Source organism: Pogona vitticeps, chromosome 1, assembly GCF_051106095.1.
Source record: "Pogona vitticeps strain Pit_001003342236 chromosome 1, PviZW2.1, whole genome shotgun sequence".
Lineage (NCBI taxonomy): Eukaryota > Metazoa > Chordata > Lepidosauria > Squamata > Agamidae > Pogona > Pogona vitticeps.
Genome location: NC_135783.1, coordinates 238622735 through 238650025, shown reverse-complemented (window position 1 = coordinate 238650025; position 27291 = coordinate 238622735). Strand labels below are relative to the sequence as shown.

Sequence of the window (27291 nt, the reverse complement as noted above, 5' to 3'; positions counted from 1 at the left end):
AAGTAGTTGTTTCTGCATCCTTGGGATATGGATGATTGGTAGTGTATGATCTTTTCACTGCCTCAAAGAACGTCATGGGCCTCTGAGCCAAATAAATGTTCAATATGGTTCCATCCATTGTTGTGCTGAACTTCTGCTAGTTGACATTTTAAAATTGTATCTCCTGTGGAATGGTACTGTTGATGGTTGGACTGCCACCATGATCTGGAAAGTTGTAGGCTGATGCTGCATATTTAAAACTGGAAGTACAGACTGACTTTCATGCACTCTTGGGCTATAAGCTCACTAACTAAAATCAAGTCTATGATATAACCATATGAACATCTTTCTCTATGGAAAGATGGTGAAATTTGCTATTAATAATGGCTAGAACCACTTCTCTGTTGTGACCATCAAGTGCATATTCTCAGACACTACTGTAGCCACTGAAGTCTCCCAATATGAAGTTCATTCTTTGCTTATAAAACTTGTCAGAGGTTTTAAAGAAGAACGTTGCATTATGCAATTTATAAACAGAGGATACGGTGTAATTGCTCAGCTACACTTTTATTATTATTACTACTGTATGTCTGTAATGGCAGAATATATTTAAAGGTCAAGCTCAATTAATGCAATGCTTCTGTACTGTCTGTGAGATCTCTCAGTTGCAAGGCTCATGCTGGGTATTTTGGGGTATCACTTAGTGGCTGTCTCTATGAGCTTCTTGAATACAAAGTATATCACAGCCATGTGCCTGGAAGAGCTGATGCGGCAGCTTGTCTTTAGGTGTAGACAAAACCTTTATGTTAATAGAGATTATGGTCCCAACAAGAGCCCTTCAGTTATTGATGGCTGCTTGTAGCCATTGTAAAAGTCATATAGTGCTGCTTCCGGAACCTCCTCAAACAATGTGAGGAATGTGAACACAGTCAGGCATCCCCTTGGCAACGATAGCATCCAGTCAGCTGATCCTTGTGCTCCGGAAGTAGGCAGATGTCCTTTGGCTTCTGTAGATAATCTCTTACAAAGGGAGTTCCTACCATATGTTAATATCAGTTTGCATTTTGAGTGTATGTCATATCCTCCTATAATCCAAGCTGCTCAAATTATACCTTGGGTATGCAGGACATATGCTTCCAGCAAATCAAAAAGACAATGATTTTAAATTTGAAGTGTATGTATATCCCAATAGTTATCAAGCCCAGTCCTCCCAAGAGGCAGACTAAGACATCTGATCTTGTATGTCATGTACAATACTGTACAAAATTATTTATAATTTCATTTATTATAATTTTTTATTGTTTATAGAAGTTGTAGAGGTAGCTACAGTAGTACCTCGGTTTACGTACACCTCGATTTACGTAATTTCCATTGAAAATAATGCCTTGGTTTATGGGGGGGGTTTCGGGGGGTTTCGGTTTTTGAAGGAAGTTTCCCCATGCCTGGAGGTTTGTAGTGCCGCTGCCCTTGCTATGGCAATCCACGTTTCGGTTTACGAAATTTCAGCATTACGTAATGTTCTGGAGAACGTATTAATTTCATAAACCAAGGTACTACTGTATGTGACCTTTTTCTCCACAAGTGCCTAGCCACGGCTACTTTGTACCTTGACTTTCAAGAAAGAGATATCAATTGTTGCAGTGCCTCAGGCAGCAAAATGTCCTGCATTGGACCATGTTTCTGAAACATACATATTTTGGTTTGTGTTACCTGTCAAAGACGTTGGATTCTGCAGTTACTGGAAAAGTTAAGTGGAATGTGGCAGAAACATGGCTCTGGGTGCTTTAAAATGAAATAATCATATGGGAGTAGCCTGTTTTAGGATAAATGCCTAACCAAGTTGTAGTAATCCACATATAGTAAAAGCTCTAGAAAATGTTGATTTTGTTTCTCATGTTTTGAGTTGTTTTTATGTGATCTCATCTTTCAATATTACCTTTCCTCCAGGAATGGTTGCAGAGGAGTACAATGCCTTCTTTTATTCTCTGGTCTCCCAGGATACTCAAGAAATGGCATATTCTACTAAACGGCAGAGGTTTCTAGTAGATCAAGGCTATAGCTTTAAGGTAATTCTGCCCTCAAAGCCTGTAAGTTTGGGACTACAGCACCAGTATTGTTTTAACACTAGCCAGTATTTGAATATTCATTGGATCAGCTGGACAGTAGCCATGGCAGAACATATCCTTTGTACTGATTTACTGTATTTTGCTCTGTGTTGCTTGTAAAACCAATAAAAGTCTGTTTAAGTGGAAGCAGGGGGAGAAATCACATCAGCTGTGCTTGTGATTAGATATACATGTTTTTGAAGCAGCTACAAGACACAATCTCTGATACCTTTTCAGTTTATGCTGTAGTTCTGTTTCGTTTAGGAGTGTAATGATGAACAAAGCAGAAGGCTGCAGACTTGTTCCTGCACTTACTTGCATTGTTCCAACAAGCAGGGTTTAGAAAGGAAAGTCACTGGTCTCCCCGTTGCCTCCTCCAAATAATCTCTGTTTACCATTAAGGGGATGAATTTGTCTTCCCAACCGGACTGTTGCTCCTGGTATATGTTGCTTGTTGGATGCAGAGTTTTTCCTTCCAGGTTCCTTCCAGGATATACATATATTCCTTTGGAACATTTTTGCAATATATATTTACAATAAAAAGAACAAAAGTCTTATTCATCTTGGTGCCCCGTGTCTTTCTCTTCCTTGTTGACAGCTGTGTCTCTAATGATGTGTTATGTCAACTCTAGCTTCATAACTAACACTCCAGGAGAGTCAAATGAATGGAAAACCTTCTGACACCTTTAAGACAGATTTATTTTAAGTGTGATCCCTATAGTCTGCTTGTTTAGTTGCATGGTATTCAGATCAGAGGCTTCAAATATTCAGTGTGTATTGGTGTGAGAAATTTTGGTGAGGTTGATGGCTGCTTTTTAGATTGGCCGGCAGCTGGGGAACCATAGTCTCAAGAATGGCTGATATGGAAAGATATTAATGATTAGTTAACTGTGCTACCTTCAAATATCCACATAACTTGCACTTCATCTTCAACATTTTTTTTTGTACTTGTGTCATTTTTGCTGATTTGTAGAAAACCTCATAAAGGAAACAGTTTGGCTATATAAATTGATTGTAATCCTCTGTAGACAGAAAAAGTGACTGTGCTGATCTGGTCTGATAGCAAATGTACCTAAAGCACTACAATATTTTCTTTTCCTTTTTCTTTTTTTGACCGGAGTGTTCTAGTGTTCAGATGCTTTTATTAGTCACCATTTCAGTCCAAGAAAGTCTTTGCATTCTATTATAAATCAGAGTCATTCGAGCTTCAGTCTAGTACTCTATAAACATAATACCACACTAGGCTTTTATTTCTGAAATGAACATCCTGCAGTGGTTGTAGTCGTTATATTCCTTATTGACATAGTAAACTCCTGTGTAGAGGAATTTAGAGGAAAATAAAATCTTTATTTATTGATGTTTCCCAGGTAATCACGAAACTAGCAGGTATGGAGGAAGAAGACCTTATGTTTTCAACCAAAGAAGAACAGCAGCAGCTGCTCCAAAAAGTTTTGCAAGCCTCAGATATGGATGCTGAAGAAGAAGTAGTAGCAGGAGAGTACAGTTCAAAGTCATCTCAGGCAAGTGAATATTATGTTAGATAGAAGTTTACCAAATTTGCTGTGAAAGGAAGATAGAATGAGTGTCCTAATCCTTTCCCCAACTTCACCCATCCTGCACCTTAAAGAATATACTGGTCTGTGGCCGTAGGCATTCTTTTGCTTGCTATACTGCCATTAGCCTGTGATGAGCAGAAGGAGATGGAAAATCTATTCTTCCAACCCATCCAACCTCTATCCATTTTTGAGACCATTACTGTCAGAAAGAGAGGAGTTCAGATTGCTTTTCCAAACATGCTGCTTTCCCTGTTACCCCTAAACTGGCCACAAAGTGTGAGGCACAAGATCGTGGTTAGGAATCAATCTCTTCTCTGTGCTCTTTGGAAAGGGTAGTGGACATATTTTGTGGCTAGTAATCTCCAAGCACAATATTGGATTTCTGGTTCTTAACACAAAAGAAAGTGTCTACATTTGGGACTGGCTATGTGCTAGAGCCTGTAATAACCCTAGTCATATAGATAGAAGCCTGTTCCAGTTTGCATAGCCCTAGACTGCATCCTCACCAAATGACTAGAAGTGCTTGTCTGAGTGGCGTGAGACCTTCTTCACCAGAGAGCTGTCATGACCTGGAGGAATCACATGAAGAAACTGTTTTGCATAATTTTGTATTAAACACGTGAACGTTTTATTGACTTCCTGGTGGGGTGGGTATGTCAGGAATGGAGCTTACATGCGTCCCCACTATCCCTATATGGATTCAGACATAATGGCTGAATAGGATTTCAGATTTACCTTGTTTTGGACATGTCAGGCTGACGTAAGTATAGGTATCGCTTATGTTCAGTTCTTTGAGCTTCTGGATCTTGGCAATGTGGACTGGTCCTGTCACCTGTTTATTTGCTCCCTGCCATTTGTAGCTGATCAAATTTTCTAAAGTGGAACTGGAAGCAGGTAGTGCCTATTTGGTGGAAGTGGGCATTTCCCTCCTGTTTAAACAAATAGAGGCTTTTTAAAAGAAACATGCTCCTGATTTGGGAATTATAATCACTTGTAGGGTAAACTTAAATTTACGGTTCTTACTAATATAACAGAGAAATGATCTCACTACAATTTGATACTTCTGAATTAACTGGATCCAACTGATTAACTGGATCTGTTTCAGCTAAGCTATTGGACAGAACTTTGGACTGAGACTGTTTCATTGCCTTGGTAGATGATTTCTCTGGGGATGGATGTGGTCTTGGTTTTTCTCATGGAGCTTTCATAAACTTCTGATACCATCAGTGATGGTATCTTTTGGCTCATCTGTCAGGTTGTGGTGTTCTGAGATGACTATTTGAAATGATGGCCTTTGGCATATGTGTTCCACAGACTTGGATCTGTCCTCATTATTCAGTATCTGCATGGAGTCATTAGGGAAAGTTATTTGGAGTTTTGAAGGGAGGCATCCCAACATGCTACTCATCCTCAGCTGTCAAGTTTCTTGCTACCAAGAAAGCAGTCAGAACTCCTGAACATGGGCTGAACCGAATAATGTGCTAGATATGCATGAAATTAAAAACTGACAAAACAGACATCCTGTTAGTCAGTAGAAAGTGTGCTTTTTGGAAGTGAGTGTGCTTCCTGAAAAAACCCTGCACTCTCTCTGGACTCGCAGATACTTGTGAAGATACTTCACTGTGCCAACTGTGACATTTCCTGAGTCAACCTGATGTGGCAACTATCATCCATATCTTAGCCACATCACATGTAGATGACTGCAGTGCAGCTACTTGGAGCTTTATAGAGAAAATTGATAGCAATTTCTTTAATGCTTTAAAGAATTAGACCTAGAGAGTCTGCCTCCAGCCATCCCCTACATCTGTTTCTGAAGATTGGGGAGCACTTCAGAACACCATTCAAAGTAGTACTTGAGTTCTAGGGACACAGGGGGAATAGGAAATACCTTCCCCCTTTTCCTTTGGCCTTCTCGACTAAAGGCATTTCTGTGAACTGGAAGAGCCATTTTGTTTGCGGAAGGGCAGCTCTTAACAGTGAGAAGACAGTTGGTGCACATGCATGTATTCAAATGTATATGTGTGCATGTACATAGCGGTCACAAGCTCTTTGCGTAAATTACATGTGTAGCATTTGCATATATACAAAGGAAGCTGCTCTGTTGACATCTGCCCAGAAGCAGGTGCATAAATGGAGGTGCTCTGAGCAGTTGGGGCCCCTGTTTGAAAAGGGCTACAGTTTAAGAGGGTAGGATGTTACTAATTTCATGCATTCTCCTTTTCTAGGTTTCCCGACACTATGGCACAATGAGTTCCATGTCTGGAGCAGATGATACAGTTTACATGGAATATCAAGCCTCGCGAAGCAAGGCATCATCCAGTAAACATGTTCATCCACTTTTCAAACGCTTTAGAAAATAAAATAAGGGAAAGGCATGAGACATCTCTTTCTTTCTCACAAGGAGACATTAATCCAATTCATGTCCTAGAATGGGGTGGTATAATATTGTAATAAATGAGAGAGTAAAGCAATTTACTCATAATGGAAGAAGCAATAAATGTGCATTGTTATTTATAAATGTTGTTTCCTAGGTAATATTTTAATTTGCAAATTTATTTCAAAATAATTCTAAAATAAAGATGCAATTTTTGTATATTTGTACCATGTGTAATGGTTAAAATATTTTAAAAAGTACTGTATAAAATGATATTCAGTAAATCTCTCCCTGCATCTCATTGTCCATTTTTCCTTTTGTTGCCCCATATTAGATGCTTTCTGTAAGGACTTGGCAGTGTTTAAAAGTGTGATAGTACTGTTTTTGGGTCCTTCTGAAATACTCCTAGCTCAAGTTTAATCCTTAGCTGTAGGTGTTTTAGGGAAAAGAAAGAGGAGTTGCATATAAATGGAAAGCTTGGGCAAGGGATTGATTAATATGTATGAGTAGTCTGCCACTTACCTGTATGATGCCTATTTTCTGATCAGGTTTCTAATCAAGCATTTTCAGTACTCATTTATGCAGAGGATGTGATCCATTAGCTTATGACAAAGTTTCTTTTTGCATATTGTTTTGTTGAGGAAATTCATTCACCATTGTGTGAAAGAATATGTTGTTGTAAATATTATAAATATTGTTTAGGAACAGTAGCTAAGCAGATGATACTATTTGTATTCTATATATACAGGACTAATTGAAGAGCTGCCTGTCTAAAGCCACCTTGAGCCAATTCACCGAGAGAAAGACAGCATAGAAATAAAACAAACAAACAAGTATTGAGCGGGGGTGGGGGGGTGGGGGTGAGCATGAGTAATGAGCTGTAGCTGTAGCAAATGGCTTCTGTGATGGTGCCTTCCTTTAAGATGGTGAACATCTAGACATTTCTTCACTCCCAGCATCTCAGCTTAACTTGTTTTTTTCTTGATGGTTGTCCAAGAACATCTGAAGTTTCATGTGTTGTGGATGATAATATACAGCATGATAATACCATCCTGAAAATGGATTTACGTTATTGCTTATTCTTTTTCACATGTTACTATCCTCACTTTCATTGTGCAAGGAAAAAATATTTTGCTAAGATTTATTTCCTGTTTCAAAATACGTTCTCTTTTCAGAAACATTGTACAAATTACATGCAGTTGGAAAAGAAGCCAACACCCATCTCTTTCTTAGAGACTTAAGAGAGAAACAGGCCAGCATCAGGCATGTGTCCAACCAAGGCCCATAGTCAAACAGAGGGACACACTTTGGCTGTTTGTATGTATTATTTTGCACACCCAATAACAGGAGTAGCCAGTGCCCTAACTCCAAGAAGGCTGTTGTCAACCCCTAGCTGCCCACATTGCAGAAGTACAGAAGGGATTTCTTGTGCATCTTGTCACCTTGAAGTCCTGTGGTAAGGTACCTGAAAGGACTTTGAGAAGTCAAGTGTTTCTCATTTGCTCTCTCTTTTTTGTTTTTGTGTTCCTTGGCTTGTTGTGTTTTTATACTAGGTGTCTCATCACCAGTCTTCATGAATCTCTTTTATCTAAATGAACTATGAACACACTGATGTTCTTGCATGTTGCACATCATGATACATCTGACTCATATCTGTTGCTTTAGCTAACACACTCCTCTGCCTATGCCAAAATGGGAATTGTACCTACTGCTAAATTGGATAAGAAGTGGAGGGCAGGGGTAATAATCTATGGCACACAAATGAATCTTGTGGTGGCTTAATTTAGGTCATTATTTTCACATACAAGCATGTGAAGTGAGACTGATCCTTGAACAAGTGTGAAATCTCACCCCTTCTTACTACACACACTCCAAATACTGCCTTGTTTCCTTAGCTGTATAAACAAGAATCCTGCTAGCTTTGCTAGTGCAAGGCCCTTACATTTCTTTCCTACATTGTATAGCAGGCATAACACAAGGCTAGGGTCATGTGAGTCTGTTTTTAAAACTAATGTGGCCAATGCCAATGTAGATTCCATGTAAAGTATAGTTTATACATTATATATAAAATATTTAAGGAGATTTAAATGTAAGGAATTAGCATGTAGCCACTTACATTTAAATCTCCTTGTGTGTGTGTGTGTGTGTGTGTGTGTGTGTGTGTGTGTGTGTGTGTGTGTGTGTGTGTGTGTCTATATATGTATATTATATATATATATATATATATATATATATATATATATATATATATATATATATATATATATATATATATATATATATATATATATATATATATATATATATATATATATATATATATATATATATATATATATATATATATATATTCTGCAACTGGTATATTGGCAGTAAGCAGATATTTCCAAATCTTTCTTCATAAATAGGCATAAGTCACCTACATGTTGCCTTTAGGAAGGTTTAATTATTCTGAAGAAAGAGAGTTTCATTATAATTTGCTACAACCCTTTCAACTGTGATTTATGGGTAATTACCAGGGCTTAATTAAACAACAACAATGTGTATGACTGCACTGGTTAATAAATTATATCAAATTACTGAGAGGCCTTAAACTTTCCATGCTTCTATATTTGTGATAAATCCTGGAAAACAGTTGTCTTCTTTCTCCCATTATAGGCCTCAGTTCTTCCGCTGCTATTCAGGCAGAACACTTTGAAATCAATAGGAGTTGTGCTTGAGTAATGACTGCTGGACAGCAGCCTTTGTGATTGTTTTCTCACTCTTTGAACTTGCTAGTTATCAAAAGACTTTTTTTAATAGTTTAGCAATTGTTATTACAAGCTTTTATTTTCCTAAGACTGATTATGTCCAAAACTATCTCTTGCTATTGGCCAAACTTGGCTGGGGGAGGTAGTAGTCCATTTGTTTTACTTGAAAGCGTTAGCCTGACTCACAGTGACAGTCATTCTTTATGTTTGTTTCTGTCTCTTTTTCTGACAGCTGTGTAACTTGCAGTTTAATTACATCTGCTGTATACAGATTTATCAACTACCACCTAGAGAGAATGTGTCAAATGAACTTAGCAGTCATGTCGAATGACATCTGGTGTTTGACTTGCTTTTTAATTAAGGGAGAAAAGTGCACAGTTTTATTATGAGATCATGGGAACTATTTGGTCCATGGAAATACAGGAATTTAAGTTCTTGAAAATAACTTGGAAATATGTATAGTGTACAAAATGTGTAGTGTACAGTTTGATTTTCAGTGTATTGTTCAGTATTGCAAGAAAACGAATGGAGAGAAGTGGATATTTCATGCCAGCTGAATTATTCTGAACTCTTTAGTAGGATATGGAACTACAACAAGGGTTAGCCAAATGCAGTAAGCTAAAATCTGCATATGATCAAAAGTCTTCAGATGTCTACATGTTTCTCATTCCCAACATTTGCCACTATCATCATCTAGAAGTAAGTTCCTCATTTTCAACCACCTTTAACCCTCTAGTGCCACCATGTTTTCCTCCTCCCTGATCTAGAGGGACCACAGTGCTCTTTCTTCTGTACGTAGAGGTTGACAACTCTATATTGCAGATCTCAGGAAATGTGCTATTTTCTTAAATGTGATTTCCCCATTTAAGCTCACATATTATCACAGTGTGAGGCTGGGGAAAGGGAATAAGTGGCCAGAGCAAATAATTTCTCATGCTGCAAGCTGTTATGCATTATTGCAGGGCCCACTTCATTTTATTTGTGCTTTTCATATTTGTAGTCTTTGGGGAATCCATATGTTCAGTGATGGCCATAGGAATTCATGATTAATAGCTGAGTTTATTAAGACTACAGCTTTAGAGACCTGTTCAATGAACCTTAAAGAACAGATCTCTGGCTGTTCTCAAGGCCAGATTATGTACATAGCACTCACCTAGCCATTTTCAGATTTCGGGAAAAATTAGTTCAAATGTTTTAATTATCTTAACAAACGATAAAGCTGTATGGCAAGGACCTACTATGCTCAATTGAAATATATCAGAACTTTCCCCTGTCAAATGAGCAAACATGTACCAACAGTGTACTATTTGGAAATGTTGAGATAGTAATTCTGAAGGAAAACAGAGGTTACTGTATAATTATGATTTTTCTGAGATAATCCCTATTGTTCATAAGGATTAAAAGCCATTAAGAAATAGGTTGCTATGAAACACTGTGGGAAGATACGCACTTACAGAAATCCTCAATTCGCCTACAGTAGTTTCATGTGTTGAGAAATACTATAGAGCAGGATATCCAGCTAATCTTACACCTGTTCCATTAAGAAGTGAGTTTGCTGTATAAGTTTTCAAGTTACCCCAGTTCAAGAACTCTGTAGTGCAGTGGATTAGATATCTGGCTGTAGAGCCAGAGACTAGGAGTTCAGTTTCTCACTATGCTACCTTGACAGGGGCTGGACTTGGTGATCCATAAAACTGCACAGCTGGAAGGGACCGATGATATTGGTGGATCATCTTTGATGGTTCCATCCAGCTGTGCAGTTCTAAATAATGATGATGATGATAAAATTCTGGGAGGATATATAAGAAGGTGTAAATGAATGGACAATTATCTGTTTGTGGTTACAACCCAAAGTTGGCACTAAGACTCTTTATTTAAAAAAACTGTTTGGAAGCAAGGGCTGCTTGACTGCACCTTTGCTTTTTCTCTCTCCACCTCACCAGCATCCCTGCATACTCTTTTCTACATTAGCTCAAGTGATCACACCGCTTCAACCTGTGTGAATGCATTTGATTGCAAAAATCCAAGTTAAAACTAAAAATTAAAAGAATAGGAGCTTTAATGGCAGAGGGAAAAGTATGAGGAAGAACTTTGGACTAATTTGTATTGACTTGTATGCAACGTTCCGGCTAATTTTCTGCTAGTGTTGGACGGGGTCCCTGCCCCACATGCACAGGGTTCCAGCCGTGATCAAAAGAAAAAGGGCAGAAACACTGGGTCAGTTGTGCAGCACCAGTGCAGCACTGTGTAGCCACGAGGCTACACAGCCGAGAGGAAACATTGCTTTTATGTCATGTATTCAACAGAAAACAATACAAATCTGATTGTGCCAATTCCAGAGAATTTCCTGTATTATCTGCCAACATAGTTGCCTTCTAATACAACTGTATACCTGTATTTCATTCTTCCTGTGGTAATATGATCAGCAATATTCTCTATACATTGAATTCTTTAGCAAGGATCTAGAGTGTCTTTGCACAAAGAGTGCCTTCTATTTGCAGAAGAGTTTGACACACAGCAGTGGCTTCCACTGGAAGAAACTGAGGAGCAATATTTGCTGATCTTTTCTGCACTCTATTACAGATCCCCTAATCTTTGCAGCTGCTATTCAGGGACCACAGTAAAAAAAGAGAAAGGCACACATCCTCTCTCCTCTAAAGGAGCACTCTCTAAGTAATGTTCTACTAATGGAATCTCTGGATTCAGCCTAATGCTCTTTGAAGCCTAACATGGAAACGCCACTACAGCCCTGAAGGAATTTCTGTAAAACATCATGCTATGCCTTGCTGTTGAGCTTCCAGAATGCCGATTTAGATGGACCTCGGCAAGATACATGAAATAATCAGTTTCCTTAAAGGTTTAGATTTCTAGCAAATAAGGAAGAACCAAGCAACTTAATCTATTTACGAGCCATAGTTGTGCTAATTTATATCTCATCATGACTAATGTACAATGCCACACTACCAAAACTTTGAAAGACAGAAGATAAACAAGTCTGCTTTTCGGAAGATCTCCAATTCCTTATCACATATAATCCTGATATTATGTGCTGTCAATCAATCCTGACTTATGGTGAATTGTTTTCAGAGTTTTCTAGTTAGAAAGTACTGAGAAGTGGTTTCTCATCCCCTTCTTCTGGGACTGTGCAGCTTGCCCAAGGCCACATAAGCTGCCTCTTTTTCCTGGAGGCACAGTGGGGAATTGAACTCCCAACCTCTGACTCCATAGCCAGATGCTTAGCTCACTGAGGTATCCGGCCAGCTAATAATCATATTATCACCAATACACAATATTTCAGGATTATTGTGGGATAGTATCCTGTACACCTGGATACCAGATTGTGTCATGGTAAATTATATATATAGCTTTAAAATGCTCCCCCAGCAAAATTAGCTATTGCCATAAGAACATCAACAGCTGTTTTGCACATCCTAATATGGGGGGGAGGAGGTCATAACCAGTTTCAAAAGTGATGTTTTAATCAGGTTTTTCAGTTTCCATATTGTAATGTGAATGTAATGTTAGCTAAAATATACTGATGATTTAAAATAATTTTTCTTGCTTTCCATCTCACATCAATATGTTAATAAAGTGCTCCAGATATTAACATTTCTAGTGGAAAATGTCAGTGCTAATGTCATTAGCTGTTTTGTTTCATGGAAGAATAACATGATTATTCTGTTAAAACTTACATTTAATGTCATTACATTTCCTGAAAACTTACATAGCAGCAATGCGCAGGAGTGGCATGAGCTGTTGTAGAAACGTTTCCGAAAACAGGTATAATGAGCCAGCAAGAGGGCTATGTTTGGACAAGCCAGAAGAAAATTAACTCTCAAGAGAACTCTGGAACAGAATCTCAGAGAGCTCTCTCAAAACTGTAAACTGATTTTTAAAGACCCCCCTGCTCATTTTAACTTTTTAAAAGTCTTAGGAGAAATGGAATTAAGGTTTTAAAACATTATGCACAAGACCAAACCAGAATTTTGTACTTGTGTACATTTGCTTTGCAATGACATATAATTTAAGGCTAAAAATTATGTTGCAAGTCTATGTTTCAACTACAATATGTTACAATAAGTTAAAACTAAACATAACATGAAGGCACTCTAATTAATACCACTGGAGGGTACTTGGGCAGTATCTTTAACATTAGCTGACATGGAAACCAAACAGGGCACAAGTAATAGAGACATAGCATAATCCGTGTCGCCAAGGCAGTGGAAAGGAAGACAGAAACCCAAATCTTGGGAGATCTCATACTTAAGGAGGGCACTTGTTTGATCTGAATGAAACCAAATGCTGGCGGCTCCTTCTCTTTAAAAGTCTCATCTCCGACCACCCCGCCTTTTCCAGCCCCGGGGGAGGGAGTCTTTAATAATGGACGGTGTAAACTGATGCTCCGGCAGTAAGAGTCTGGAGAAGAGCTGCTTGACCAGAAATCAAACAGAGCAGCTTCGTCTGAATGAAAGGCAGCCCCTGAAGTGTAACAGAAGTTTTCTCCGACTCAAGGGGAGGGGGGGCCCGCGGGAAAATGTCTCTCCTCGCCAAAATCTTGAAAATGGATTGCAAGCAGGTGCTTGAGCCTCAAAGGAGCTGCGTTTATGGTGTTATTTTTGTCAGTATGCTTCACCAGCTGCCCAAACTTTCGGGCAGCCCGTCCCTGGAGGTGCAGAGCACTACAGCTGCAACAGCAGAGGACAAAGGAGAGGAGGAGATGATGATGGCAGCTTCAGAGGGCGCTGGGGGATTCCTCCACCCCAGCCCGCATCCAAGCCACCAAAGGGTAAAAAGCCTGAAAGAAATGCCGGGACCCAAGACCCTATCCAACCTGGTCGAGTTTTTCTGGAAGGATGGTTTTAGTCGCATTCATGAAATCCAGGTACAAGTTGGTGAAAGTCATCCTGCGGGGGCGGCGGAGGTGAGGGGGGGGGGAGAGGAAGGCTCGGAGGTTGGTTGCAGGAATCTTTGCTCTCTATGCCACAAAGAAGGAATCCTGCTTTGATCCCAGAAGAGAAAGGCCAATAAGCCATGTGCCCATAGCATTAGCACCTTAGGGTTTCTGGTAGAGGAAGAATTAACAGAAAACCACCACCCCCGCCGCCATCCTCCCCCTCCCCCCCATCGGTTTCATATCCTCGGATCGTGAGGAATTAGAGGTAATAAGAATATCAGAACGAGGGATTCCCAATACCTCCCTATTATTGTTAAAATAACATCGTCTTTTTTGTGCTACTGCCTTGTAACTAATGTTTTCTCCCTTACGCTTGCTATTTCTTCACATTTTCCGTAAGCCCTTGGCATTCTACGTGGCACGACTCACGGGGTGGCGTGAATGGTGGGGTGGCTGGTGCTGCGGGCACTGTTGGTGTTATATGTAACTCTGTTCAAGGTGCTTATATAAGGCCAAGCCGGAATAATTTTGTAAGAAGGCAGTATTGCATGTATCGTCTGAAGCCCTAAAACCACAGACTAAACAGGGACCTCAACGAAAACAGCCAAGCCAAGGGGAAGAAAAACAACAACAGCGAGCTAATATTTAAGTAGGTTTAAAGTTGCGGCCCGATCCCGTTCTTTGCGACAGAGCCCCAAAGAATACAGGGAGAGTTACTCCGAAATAGAGGGATGGAAGGCGGCATTGCTAAAAGCCCGAAGAAAGGCTTCTGAAGTGTGTGGCTTGTTTTATTTCCTCGAAAGGTTTTCTCAGTTCCAATTGTTAACGGTAGGTTATCTGTTTGGGGCATCGTTCATCAGTCCGAAACAAGCAAACAAAGCTTGAATCCAACCCTCCCGTCCCTCCTCGCCCTCTGTCGAGGTGTGTGTGTGTGTGTGTGTGTGTGTGTGTGTGTGTGTGTGTGTGTGTGTGAGAGAGAGAGAGAGAGAGAGAGAGAGAGAGAGACGATTGATTACTTTGCCCAGAAAAGTAAGGAGGGAGAGTCCATTTTTACGATATTTCATTCCTCTGCTTGTTCCCGGGAGAGACCATTTTGATCCCCTTTAGCTTGTACAAGTCCTTGGGCAAGAATTGGGTAGGATTATTATCTCTGGCCCGAGACAAGTTCATTTCTAGTCGTCTAGTTGGGGTTGCTTGACCTGAACGGCGAGACAGGAGGAAGAGCAGCAGCAGCAGCAGCAGCAGCTACATCATGAGGTGCCGCGGAAAAGTTACACAACCACCTCCTCAACTGCGCGGGAGGCGGGCTCTTTGAAACACAGCCGCTCTGTGAGCGGGCCTCTCTCCCCCCTTCCCGCGCCGTTTCGAGAGGCGGGAGACGCTGGAGGGAAGTTACGGTCTCTCGACGTGCTCATGGTGCCAAACTGCGCTCCAGTGCCACCCACATCCTTCCCACACCGCGCTTCCAAAAGGAGTAGGAGGGGGGAAGGGGGGGTGATGAGCCCCGTGGCCCAAAGCCGGAGTTAATCTCCTCCATCCTTTTTGCCTTCTAACCTCCCTATAGTCTTGGAGGACGGAAAACCCCATTGTGAGGTTGTGTGGGTGAGGCAGTGTCTGTTTTCCAGTAAGAATGTGGGGCTAAAATGAGTTTTCAAGGGAGAGAACTAAGATTCCTAGGAATGCACCCCCCCCCCTGCTCACTTCTAGCTTTTTCTCCATAGCTAATTTCTCCACATCTGGTTCTATGGTCTGAATATCCCTCATCACATAATAAGATGGTTGCCACAGAGCAGGAGTCTTTCACACTGTGTGTAACACATTCATACCTCCCATCTCAGGACTTGGTAAAGTTACCATCCATGCTGTTGGCACTGACTGACTATGCTAATAGTTCACACCTGCTTGCTAATCCTTTCCTCACAAAGCCAACTGTGCACACATGTTTGCTCTGTCCCTTGGGTTGCTATAGTTCTTTACTTAATGAGGTTGGAAGCAGCATGTTTGAAAACCTGTACCCATAACGTAAGAGGAGGGCAAAAGCCTCCTCTGTGGGAAAGAAACAATTGGTATTGTTGTTACTCTGGGAAGGGTGCTACCCTGTGAGGAAAAAAATGAGTCAAACTCCCTGTTCAATACAGGAATCCAAATCAAAGCAGATCTAACCAATGGTTATCTGATTTACTCCAGTGCTGGAGTCTGCTTTTTTGTGTGAGTGGTGGTGGTTTAAGAGTGGCAGGCAGGTTATTATGAATGTTGTGTGTTCTGGGTACATTTTTACATCTGTCGGTTTAATGGGCAAAGGAAATGATAAGTCTGTCATACTGCATTCACTATTGTTAAAACAAGTGTCACAGTCATACATAGCAGAAATCAAAGAAGAAACATGATCACAAAGCCTGTCTGAACACTCACACTGATACTGACTGTCACTAACTTTCTTTTCCTGAGGCTTCTGACAACATGCGCAGTAGCAATAAATGTCACATGCTCTTTCTCAGCCACTCAGTGTCATTTACTTGCATGTTCTCACTGTGCGCAGAAATACCAATTATTTGCTATCAAACAGTTATTTTCATAACTGATTTTTACTTTTTTGTTGTTTTTAATGGCGGCAGTAGGTTAGAAAAGCTCAAACAAGCAAGGGGAATTAAGATTTTGTTCTACTTTCTTTCTTTCTTTCTTTCTTTCTTTCTTTCTTTCTTTCTTTCTTTCTTTCTTTCTTTCTTTCTTTCTTTCTTTCTTTCTTTCTTTCTTTCTTTCCTGCAAAAGATAATATTTTTTCAAGCCTTTGTGTACCCTCTGTGAGGACATGGCAACCCCCTGGGTTGTCTCACACAAAAAATCCATAGTGGATCTGGAATACTAAGTACAGTTTTGGTCCCAACAACTAATAAAGGGTACTGTAGACTTAGAAAAGAACAAGCAAAATAATCAAAGGATAGGAATAGCTTCCCATGAAGAAATAGCCGCCCCGAGTAGACGTTGTCTAGAGGGGCGGGGTAAAAATTGAATAAATAAATAAATAAATATTGCAATATATAAGGCTGTGTAGCCTAGAATAAAAGGTGAGTAAAGGGAGACATCGTGAGGTTGTATGAAGTTATGCATGGTCTGTAGAAAGCAGAGAGAAGAAACATTTCTCTCACACACAATGCTTGAACCGAAAGAGATCATTCTCTGAAGCTAAATGGTAGGAGATAATATATGAATGAATGTGAATAGGTATATATTAGCATTCAAATCTAGTTTTTTCCTACATCCTGGATAATGTTGCTTGAACCTGGACTATCATTGTTTAAAGTACTGAGGAAACCTACCTCCAGATCATATGAAGAGTGCAAACAAAAACTGAAGAAAAAAGTTTTCTAGATGATACTCGCTTGAAGATAACACTGAGTCCCAGTGTTGTACATCTCAACTTTCTCATGGACTACTGATACTTGAAACATAAATAGCTGTTGCAATCCCCCATTTCCCCCTGTTCCCCTAGTTCCAGGAAAGAGGCTGTTCCTCAGTTTAGTTAAATTACTTTCAACGATTGCAGAAGATTTCTAGGGCCATTCACTTACTACCTTCTGCTGTGATCGGAACACTTACCACTGTATCTGTGGGCACAGAGAGAGGATGAACTACCTTATGGGAAGTATCCTCTGATTGGATTCAGTTCAGCTTATTTACTTGGAATTACCTGTGAATAGAAATCTTTCTACCTTTATTTTCTAGAAGGCTCAACTGCAAAGGAAGTTTTTGTTGCTTCTTTGTGGTCTCTGTGAATGCACACTAATGGGTTTAGTCTGCGTAGCATAGAAGCTTTAGAAAATTTCGGAGACCTCTGTGCAAGCGCAGACTAAACCCATTAGTGTGAATTCACAGATGATCACTCGAAGAATCAGAGTTACACCTCTGGGTACAGCATTGACAATTCATAGTCCAAGGTGGGATGTTATTCCCTCATTTCAGAGACAGAACACCTTCTGATTCTGAACCGTAGGTCGGCTCTAGGAACTGTCTTCCAGCAATAGCACTAGTTTTTCAAAGTTATCAGTAGCTATACTGTATGTTCCTTTAAAATGTTACTTGTAACCCCTTTAACCATTCCAAGCAGGTTCCCCCAAAACTTGTGTTTCTAAGTACATACCACATCCTCAGTTTCCTGGTCCAAGGTGGGTAATTGGATTTGGTCCTTCAAATTAGGGCCCTCCAGAATGGGATTATTAGAAGATGCCACACTACCTTCACCATCAAAGCTCAGAGGCTAGAGGAGCTCCATAAGACAGGCCCTTAACCAACCCTCCCAAACTTTTCTAGCCAGCTTTAATTATCCACAGAAAATTTATGATGGAATCTTCCATGAAATAGGCAAAATGGTTTAAAGAACTGGGCTTAAATTTAAATATCCCACTGTAAGAGTGAAAATTGTTTCCTCCTGCTGAATGAGAGAACTCATTTTTCTTTCTCATCTATCAGCCCTCCTCTTCATAAGCCTTTTTTGAGCAAGTGTTTATGAGATTCAGACAGTAGGGTAAAAGTGGGGAGAAAAAGGAAGAAAATAACACCCATACGCTAACAGCCTTGCACCGTGGGATGCTTGAATCCAAGCTTCTGTCTACCTTTGCATAGGGAAATGACATCTGAAATTTATCCAGCAAATTTGATAAGAAGAGCAGCATTTATCTGAAATGTATTTTGTAATCAACATGACATTGAAGCAAGGAGAAATGAATAACATTAGAAAAGACACAATCACAGACTATCTGTACAGTACCGCTTCCTGTTTTCATTAGGCACCATATTGAGCCAAGATAGCTGAACAAACACTGTGAAAAGAGTGTATTATCTGCTGTCTGCCATGGATCTCATATGCTTGTGTTGGGTGATTTCTGCTATTTTATTACCTGAAAGCTCCACAATGTTAAAGAGAAACTAATGTGTGGAAAAGAGTGTCTACGATCAAGGGTCTGTTTCTTCTCCATATTCCTGAAGTTAGCTAGTGCTTCTGTAAAATAACTAGCTAGTGCTTCTGTAAATCAGCTAGCAATGTTGGATGGAACTGTTGTGCGGATTTCTCTCTGAACCTTTTCCCAGTGGAATTGCCAAGGACCTGCGCTTATTCTTCCAAGGCAGGAGATCCCTTAAAAAGCATCCTGGAGTATGAACTTAAAACCAGTGAAGCTCTAGAGAAAGGGTTATTGCTTATCTAAGTAGAAGCTGTCCTATCCCCCCAGAAAGATCAAAAATGCAAAGAGTTCTTAGCATGCCTCAGAGGCAAACTAGGCCGTCAGTGGTCATTGTTTTGACAAGGCTATGGGATTTGTTAACCAGATTTCCTATTAGAAACAGTCTCAAGACCAGAAAGCCACTTTAAAAGCTTTATTAAAAGAAAAGTCAAAACAAAATGGAAATTGCACCTGGTAAAGCCAGATGGTGAATGGGTGCAAGGTTATGATAAACAATTATAAAAGCAAATGGCAAGCTTTTGGAGAAATGGGTAATGTTATACAAACAGGAAAATGAACTTAAATCACTGGCAAAACATTACTGGCAATGAACGTCAAGTAAGATAACAGCACACTAGCAAAACAAGAAAACTATTCTGTCATGAGGACGGAAATCATCTCTTTCTCCCCAGTCTCATTATGGTTTCACTACTTACAAGTTCCTTTTTTAAAACCTTTCTTGGAGGGCACGATTATTCACCCTTTCCCAGCTAAGGACTAAAACATGTCCTCTTGCCCATGGATGTTGTTTTGCATTATTTTTTGTTGTTCATTGGAGTTGTTGTCTCTCCCAACCTAATCCAACCTAGCTATCTTCTCAGAGACCCATCTTTAGTTTTTCCTGAAGTTTTTGTTCCTACACTTCAAAGATTCCAAGGTTTGAATTCAAAAGACATGGATCTCAGACACAGATCCAGGTGAATCCTTTGAATCTTTCAGGTGTCAATTGTTTTCCTTATGGGCTATAGCCCACCCAATGTTTTGCATGCCTTGATTAGAATATCACAAAGGTCTTACTTCCAGGGCTGCAAGTCTGGAGTTTCTGATCCTTTGATCTCCATTTCTGGTTGTGTGTTTTCCTATGGGAACTAAAGCTAACTTAAGTCACTATGACTTATATAAGGAATCAAAATTATATCAAGGTATCTTTCAGAACAGAAATTGATCATAGGGGGTGGAGAATCAAACAATTTGAATAAATTAGGCAGATTATCTGAACTATTCCCTACTCTTAAGACCATGCATGACATAAATCTGTTATTCATCATTAACGACTGGCCTGTCTTGCAACTACCTGTATATTCCTTCTGCCCAGATGTCCAGTTTCTGGTCTAGTGTAAGACATGAAATTCAATATGCCCTCTGGTGTATATAAGGAACTCCTTCAGACATACTTGAGACAGGCCTGTTGTTATGACATTCTAAGTTACATGTTCAGGATAAATATTAAGAATGTCACCAAGTATAGAAGAATCTAATTTCCCCAAGCACAGAAAAAGTCTCAGATTCACAGACAAAGTCTCAGAATGAGTCATGAACGCTATATGTTAGTTCCGCAACCAGAAAAGGTGTGCCACTGATTACTAGCTGCCAAGGCAGAACAGCGGGGAAGAATGCTGCCTTCATGTTCTCTTGGTGGGCTCATGGAGAAACTTAATTGGCTACTGTGTAAAAAAAGAGACACTGGGTTAGATAGGTTGATCCAATATGGTTCTTATGTTCACTTTGTACAGTCAGAAACCAGACTGACATAGGTTTTCCAGCATAATATACCCTCTTATACTCCCTGTTATTTAATCCAGAAACAATAATAAAAAAATCCCTGGTTTCTCTACCAAGTTTCATACCCACTGCAATCCATGTTAGTCTCTCCACAGAATTGATAGATAAATTGAAAATGTAAACAAAAAAAGTGGTTGTGCAATGTGGTGGCTCTATCATGCTAAAAAGCAACTGATTTAATTTAATAAGATATACTGTTCTGCCGTGCCTATATCTGAGAGTAAACATACTTTAACAGTTCATTGGAAACCTGCAGAAAGTGGTCGTGAGTAAGCATGACTCAGTCTATGGTATTCTATTTTTGTTTTTCAAGTCTTATACAACTCCTGTTACTCATACAACTCTGTTAAGATCACAGTTATTAGAAAAGAAAACTAATCTGAAACTCTCTAGATGATCACATCATGATGTAGTTTAATGTACAGAATGTTCCATGCATCACACACCATATGTGAAAGGGGGAGGGAGCTGAGCAGCTTTACAATGGAGGTTCTGTTTGTCAGTAATCTGACTCCAGCATTGAGTCACGCCATAACATCTATGTCTAGGACTACATTGGTTAAAGGGAAACATATTGAATTTTGAACATTGTAGCCATGCCATGTGTTTCTCTGTAGAGCTAAGCAGAAAAACAGAGAAAATGAATACATGATACAAAACAGGAAAATAAATATTTGAAAATACAGTTTTAATTACTAGAGCAAAAGTCAAGCTCTTTTTGTACAAAATTTCAAATAGACCACTTAGTCTTGATGTCATGTAGAAATGGGATGCAAAATGCTACCCCGGAACTCTAAATAAATCCTGGATACTTAAGTAAATGCTTTACCAACACAAATGTAAACAAAGTCTATGCCTCAAACAGTTTGTCTTCTGTTTTCCGGATGATGTGTGTGTCGTTATGTTTGCCAAACAATATTGCAAAACATGTTCCTAGAAAGTAAATGCACTAGTAACTTAGAAAATGATTGCATTCTCCCTTTTAGAGCATAAGGTTTATTAGTGGAATCAACATTTATGTCAAGTTATTAAATCAATTTTGTAGGTGAAGCTGAAATGGTTTAATGTATTCGCAAAGGCTTTCACGGCTGGGATCTAATGCTTGTTGTGGGTTTTTCGGGCTCTTTGGCCATGTTCTGAAGGTTGTTCCTAACATTTCGCCAGTCTCTGTGGCCAGCATCTTCAGAAGACAGCACTGTGTCTTCTGAAGATGCCGGCCACAGAGACAGAGTGCTGTCCTCTGAAGATGCCAGCCACAGAGACTGGTGAAACGTTAGGAAGAACAACCTTCAGAACATGGCCAAAGAGCCCGAAAAACCCAGAACAACCACTGAAATGGTTTGTTACACTTTTTTTTTAAAAAAACCCAACTCCATTGCTTTAATATCTAAATATTATATTATCAATCTGGTCAGTGTATGGATTGCCTAAAAATTGGGCTTCAGAATTTTGCTGCAGCTGCTGCTGCATCAATGCTAAAGCTCATGATATTCCATTAGTACTTGGGATATATACCTAGAAGTAACACAGCAGTATGATTGTTGATGCTGTGCTTGAACCTGTCAGTTCTTGGGATGCAGAAGTGATGGGCAGGATTGTCATTTCACTTGTCTAGCTAGCCAGCCAGCACCTCCCCTGATTTGCACTGCCCTGAAGCCAGATTCTCATGGATCTGTAGATGAGCAGAAAAAAATGTTCACAAAAAGTAACAGCAATCTCATGAGAATATTGCCAGGAGTGTGGCAAAGTGTCATTATTTATTCATATAAACTAGCTATGTGGTGGCTGCTTTACATAATTTCCCTCTCCCCATTTAATCCTGAAAACAGCGCTGTATGGCAGGTTCAGCTGAGAAGTACTTATTGATTTAAACATACCAGGAAAACTTTGTGGTTGAGCAGGGATTTGAACTTCAGCCTTCCCATTTCAGGTCTAATACTGACACCAATACACTGTAAACTGGCTCCCTCAGATTACCGTTCACTGTATAAATGATTCCAAGACTAGAATATATGAGCCAATATGCGGTTGCTTTCATGGTATGTGTGACTTTGTCTCATTGTGTACAAATCACATGTGCCCTGGATTAAGCACATTTGAATGCCTTTAATTAGCTAACTGAGAATCTGCTGTTGCTAATGAGATCATTTCCATTATGCCGGTGTAGCTATTTAACAGAATACTTGCTATTGATGAGAAAATAATTATCCTGCACTTGGAGAACTTGAATATGAGAAACGGAGTAATGAGTAACACAGCTTTTGGGAGAAATGAAACTATTCAGTACTTAAGAATCTGATGGGTAATCACATGAGCAGGAAAAAAGTGACCTAGAAGCCCTATGGAGGAGACAGGTTTCCTTATTTGGGACTGCTCTCCACATGATTGGGAACCAATCAGAAAGGCACAGCTAATTTGTATTTTTGGTTTATGTATTTTATGTTTATGTTATAGTTAAAATAAAAACAAGCAAGCAAACAAAAAAAACAAAGAAAGGCAACATTCATGAATACAGATACTTCTTTTCTGAAGATTGCCTCCACGTACAGCAGAAAACTGGGAACTGCTGAGAAAAGAGATAAACCTCCTTCCCTATTCTCACAACCCCCCACTTGGATTCCTAATGAATGAATAGAACTAACGAGTATGCAGAACCTCAGAGAATGGTATCAAAACACTCTTCGACATAATGCATACTCTTTTACGAAATCAGTCAAGAATTAGCTAGGGATGTACACAGTGAAAAAATTTCGTATTTCATTTGTTTTGATTCTTTTGGGGCCTACCTCTTTTCTTTTTGGTAATTTTTTTATATATGTACTTGTCATTTTACACAAAAAGGAAAAATCATTTTTTGGGTTCCCCATTCTCCCCTCACCCCAAATTTGGGTTTTCTGGCATTCCAGAAGCCCTAAAGAACCTTTTAAAATGTCTGCAAAAAGCAGAGTATCAGTCTGCTTCAAAAGCACACACAGTACATGAGGAAGAAAAAGGAAAGAAAAAGGAAAAGAGCGGTGAATGCTGTTCCTCACCCTCCCCATGTTGATAGGAGCCTGGCAGTCAAGGACAACTCCAGCTTTGCAGTAGGATTGCCCTGTAACATGTCAGTCATTCTAATCTTTCAAAAATGTGCACACTATTCCAGTTCAAATTTGCCTATTTCTTTCCTTAAACAGCTTCAGTTCAGTTTGAAATACACAGGCAGGGTTTGAAAAGTGGGCAGAACAGAAGGCATGAATGAACTGCGGTAATGATGTTGCTGAAGTTCCTTCACTCACTGTGAAGTAGCCTGGGCCTGCTTGAGATGCTCAGCTATATTATTAGGCCCTGTCTGTGAGAGTTGTCCATTAAGCCAGCTTAAACTCGGACCTAAGCACTTGCATCTTCCTCCCAGCCAACTTCTTGAACTCTGCAATGGCATTGTCCCTTTTTTCAGATATCTAGTAAAAGTCCTCCCCCCACAATTCCAAATTATTGATGTTTTGCTTCTTGGAAATTGCATGCTTGGATTCTGTGTGCTCTTGTTGTAGTAAACTGTCGGAAGGTCTTACTCCTTTATCTCTGTATGAATGTGTATTTTACAGGTGCTAAAAGAGATGCTTTAACAGATAGTTTGTTAAAAACAGATAATTTAACATGTATTTAATAATTCCACAACTGTAACCTATCTACTTCCATTTTTTGTCTTTGTCTTTTTTCTTTTGTATATGCTATTTTAAATATGTACAGTATACTGTACGTCTGTGAGAAATTGCCAGAGGGTTTTTTTATTTTTTATTTTTTGCATCTGAGATGCTTTAACTCTAGTATATATGGTTGTTAGAATAAGAAACTTAACTGATCTTTAAACATCAAGATGTTGGTAACTTCATATACCAACATCTTGTTAGATTTGATTTGCTGTTGTTTGGGGTTAGGCAGCACTAACTTAGTACATTAGTTTTAAATGTATATTACTATATTCAATACAGATTAGAATACACTGTTGCATGGAAACATTATTTTTTTTACTTTTTGTTCATAGCAGAAGCATGTTCAAGAATACGGGAAAATTTTCAAGTCGCATTTTGGTCCCAAACTAGTTGTATCCATTGCAGATCGAGACATGGTGGCTCAGGTTCTCCGGGAAGAAGGACCTTCACCACAACGAGCTGACATGGATTCCTGGCAAGAATACAGGAATTTACGAGGGAGAGCTACAGGACTTATATCTGCGTGAGTCCAGTGGTATTTTCAGTTTGTATTGTCAAACAAAGCAATTTTCCTTGTGATTCACTTAGACGAGCCTGAAAAAGCATGTAAAACTGGTTTTCAATAATGTATTTTTCTGAAGCACGTACTTATATAATGACTGCATAGTATGGCAAATGCCATTGTGGAACATTCAGAATAATTACTGATGCAATATCTTATTCAAAAGAAAGCCAATTGCTTTATGAGTCACAGGCACCCCCTGCCTTTACAGGGGAAAAATTATAGCAGCTAAGTGCTTTATGAAAATAAAAATCTCTATTGTGTAATTTCCATTTGTGTTTTTTAATCATGGATTCTTTTATTGAGATTTGTACATCAGTCGTCTTGCAGTTAGGAACACTGAAGGTCTGTTAATAAATAAATGTAACAACTCCTATTTCTTGTTATTTCATGATGAACGTTCCAAACTGCATAACAAACTAGGAGGAAGCACATATTTAATAATTAATAAAATGGTGGCCAATAGGAAAAAAAACCAGCTTTTAATGAGGGCAGTAATGAGCTCTAGTCAAATTACTTTTCTCTGATCTGAATGAAAGTCAAAACAGATGAAATTTTCTGATTGTGCATTCATGTCAGAATAGATTGGGTTTTTAAATTTTTGCATACATGAATTGTGTTTCTATATTGCAAGTTGCTGTACTAAAGGGAAGTAAAACCTCTGAGCCCTCCAGAGAAGACCTATATATGCTAAGGTAGCTCTGCTGTCATTGTGCCTCCAACAAATCTGGATATTCAGATCAGAACTACGGTATCTTAAGAAGCTAGAAACAAAGCTTATTGAAAACAGTAACAAACAGACCCAGGCACTAAGTTTAGGGAGGAGAGGATTCAAATGGTTAACAAGCTGCAAAAAAAGAGGTCTGCTCAGTACTAATTTCATCCCCTCTCTTTACTAACTTCTGTGTGGTTGGCTGAAGCAAATTAAACTGGGGAAACCCAAATGCCTGGGCATGACTTTGCAGCAGATTTATTTGAATTTTTCCTGCTCAGTAGTCACACCCTTGTTTCCATCAAGGGTATGCTCACTCTGGCAAAATAACAAGTACAACACAAAACAATGGATGTATTGTATGTGATTATATGCAATTGAATTAATACAATTTACTTATGTAATTTACAGAAAGTGGGGCAATACAGTATTGGCCTTTTGTTCAATCTATATGTACAAATATTACATGAATGTTCACCCTCCAGCAACAGGAGAATGAAACTTTGACTTGTTCTCTTTTCATAATATATATATAATTTCTTAATATAATTTTTTCTTTAGATAATCTTTACTGTTACTTCTTCCAGAGAAGGGGAACAATGGCTAAAAATGAGGCGTGTCCTAAGGCAAAAAATGGTGAAACCCAAAGATGTCGCCATTTTCTCTGAAGGAGTTTCTGAAGTTGTTGCTGATTTAATTAAGAGAATCTACATTCTGAGAAATCAAGAAGAAGATGGGGAAACTGTGACAAATGTTAACAGCCTTTTTTTCAAGTATTCAATGGAAGGTGAGACTAATAATCAATTTCTTAAAAAGCAATGGAAATTGAAACCACATGGATGGCCCACTTATTATTGTCAATTGTAATTCAAATGAACAGGCAGAACATTGCCCATCAAGCCCAGAATAATGAGATGAGACACAGATGATGGGTTTAAACTTGGACCACAACTTTATGCAATAACCATGACCTCCCGCCTCCCGCAGAGAGACCTTAGAAATGTGGAACCTGGGTCAGGAGTCAGTAGGGCCACCTGACCTCCACTTCTGCCCTGAAACAGCCAAATCCCAAGTCTGTGCTGTTTTCAGCCAGCAAACCCCAACTGATCTTCCCAGGCTGCTACCCACCCAAGCCTCATGACCTTAGGGCCGGACCCCTGTGCATTCCCCATCCCAGGAATGAAATCTCAGGATCTGTGGTGCCAGGATGCTGAATGGGCTAGCACCCTCCAGGGAACCCCTTGAAAACTCACTGATAAGCACCTTCTATTCCACACTACCCACCCGTGTGATCTATTTAACAAATTAGCAATCCAGTGATATGCCTGTTGAGTTTATAGGGCACAGAGGTAAACCTCCATAGAAATGTGACGTCCGTGTGGAAACTGCTATTTTTTTTCCTTACCGCTTCAGCTGGTTAGTCTGATACGTACTTCTTACGAGCAAATATCATTGAACTTGTTTAGCTTTACTTTGGAGTAAACATATACAGCGGTGCCTTGATTTAAGAACTTAACCCGTATTGGAACGGTGGCTGTAAGTCAAAACGTTCTTAAGTCAAAGCACCATTTCCCATAGGAATGCATTGAAAACTGATAAATCCGTCCCAGCTGTTTTTTGTCCTTATGCCAAGGCACGGTTCTTAAGTCGAAGCATTAGTTCCCATAGGAACTAATGCAAAGCCAGTTAATCTGTACTCTACCACTAGGGGGATAATTTTTTTTCTTTTTTCTTCTTTTGACCTAAGATGAACTTAGGTCAAAAAAAGGGCAGGAAGTCAAGACAGGGTTCGTAACTCTAAGCAATATTTAGCATCCGGATATGTTTGTAACTCAAAACATTCGTATGTCAGGGCGTTCGTAAGTCAAGGCACCACTGTATAACATTG

General features: G+C 39.4%; 2 protein-coding genes across 4 annotated transcripts in view; both read left to right on the top strand.

Annotated features, from left to right (window-relative positions):
* ERCC3 (ERCC excision repair 3, TFIIH core complex helicase subunit) overlaps nucleotides 1-6310 on the top strand; it is a 32431-nt gene extending 26121 nt beyond the window's left edge. For both annotated transcript variants that reach the window (XM_072985260.2, XM_072985261.2), the window contains exons 13-15: nucleotides 1927-2045; nucleotides 3452-3604; nucleotides 5866-6310. In XM_072985260.2, the coding sequence (XP_072841361.2) occupies nucleotides 1927-2045; nucleotides 3452-3604; nucleotides 5866-6000 (407 nt within the window). In that variant the 3' untranslated portion in view covers nucleotides 6001-6310. The remainder of the gene's footprint in view (nucleotides 1-1926; nucleotides 2046-3451; nucleotides 3605-5865) is intronic.
* A 2857-nt stretch (nucleotides 6311-9167) lies between these two features.
* The window catches only part of CYP27C1 (cytochrome P450 family 27 subfamily C member 1), a 30475-nt gene continuing 12351 nt past the window's right edge, over nucleotides 9168-27291 (top strand). The window contains exons 1-3 of one of the 2 annotated variants that reach the window (XM_020805331.3): nucleotides 9168-13646; nucleotides 24465-24652; nucleotides 25991-26190. In XM_020805331.3, the coding sequence (XP_020660990.3) occupies nucleotides 13299-13646; nucleotides 24465-24652; nucleotides 25991-26190 (736 nt within the window). In that variant the 5' untranslated portion in view covers nucleotides 9168-13298. Of the gene's footprint in view, nucleotides 13647-24461; nucleotides 24653-25990; nucleotides 26191-27291 lie in introns of both variants that reach the window. The other variant, XM_020805322.3, reaches the window with a different exon arrangement.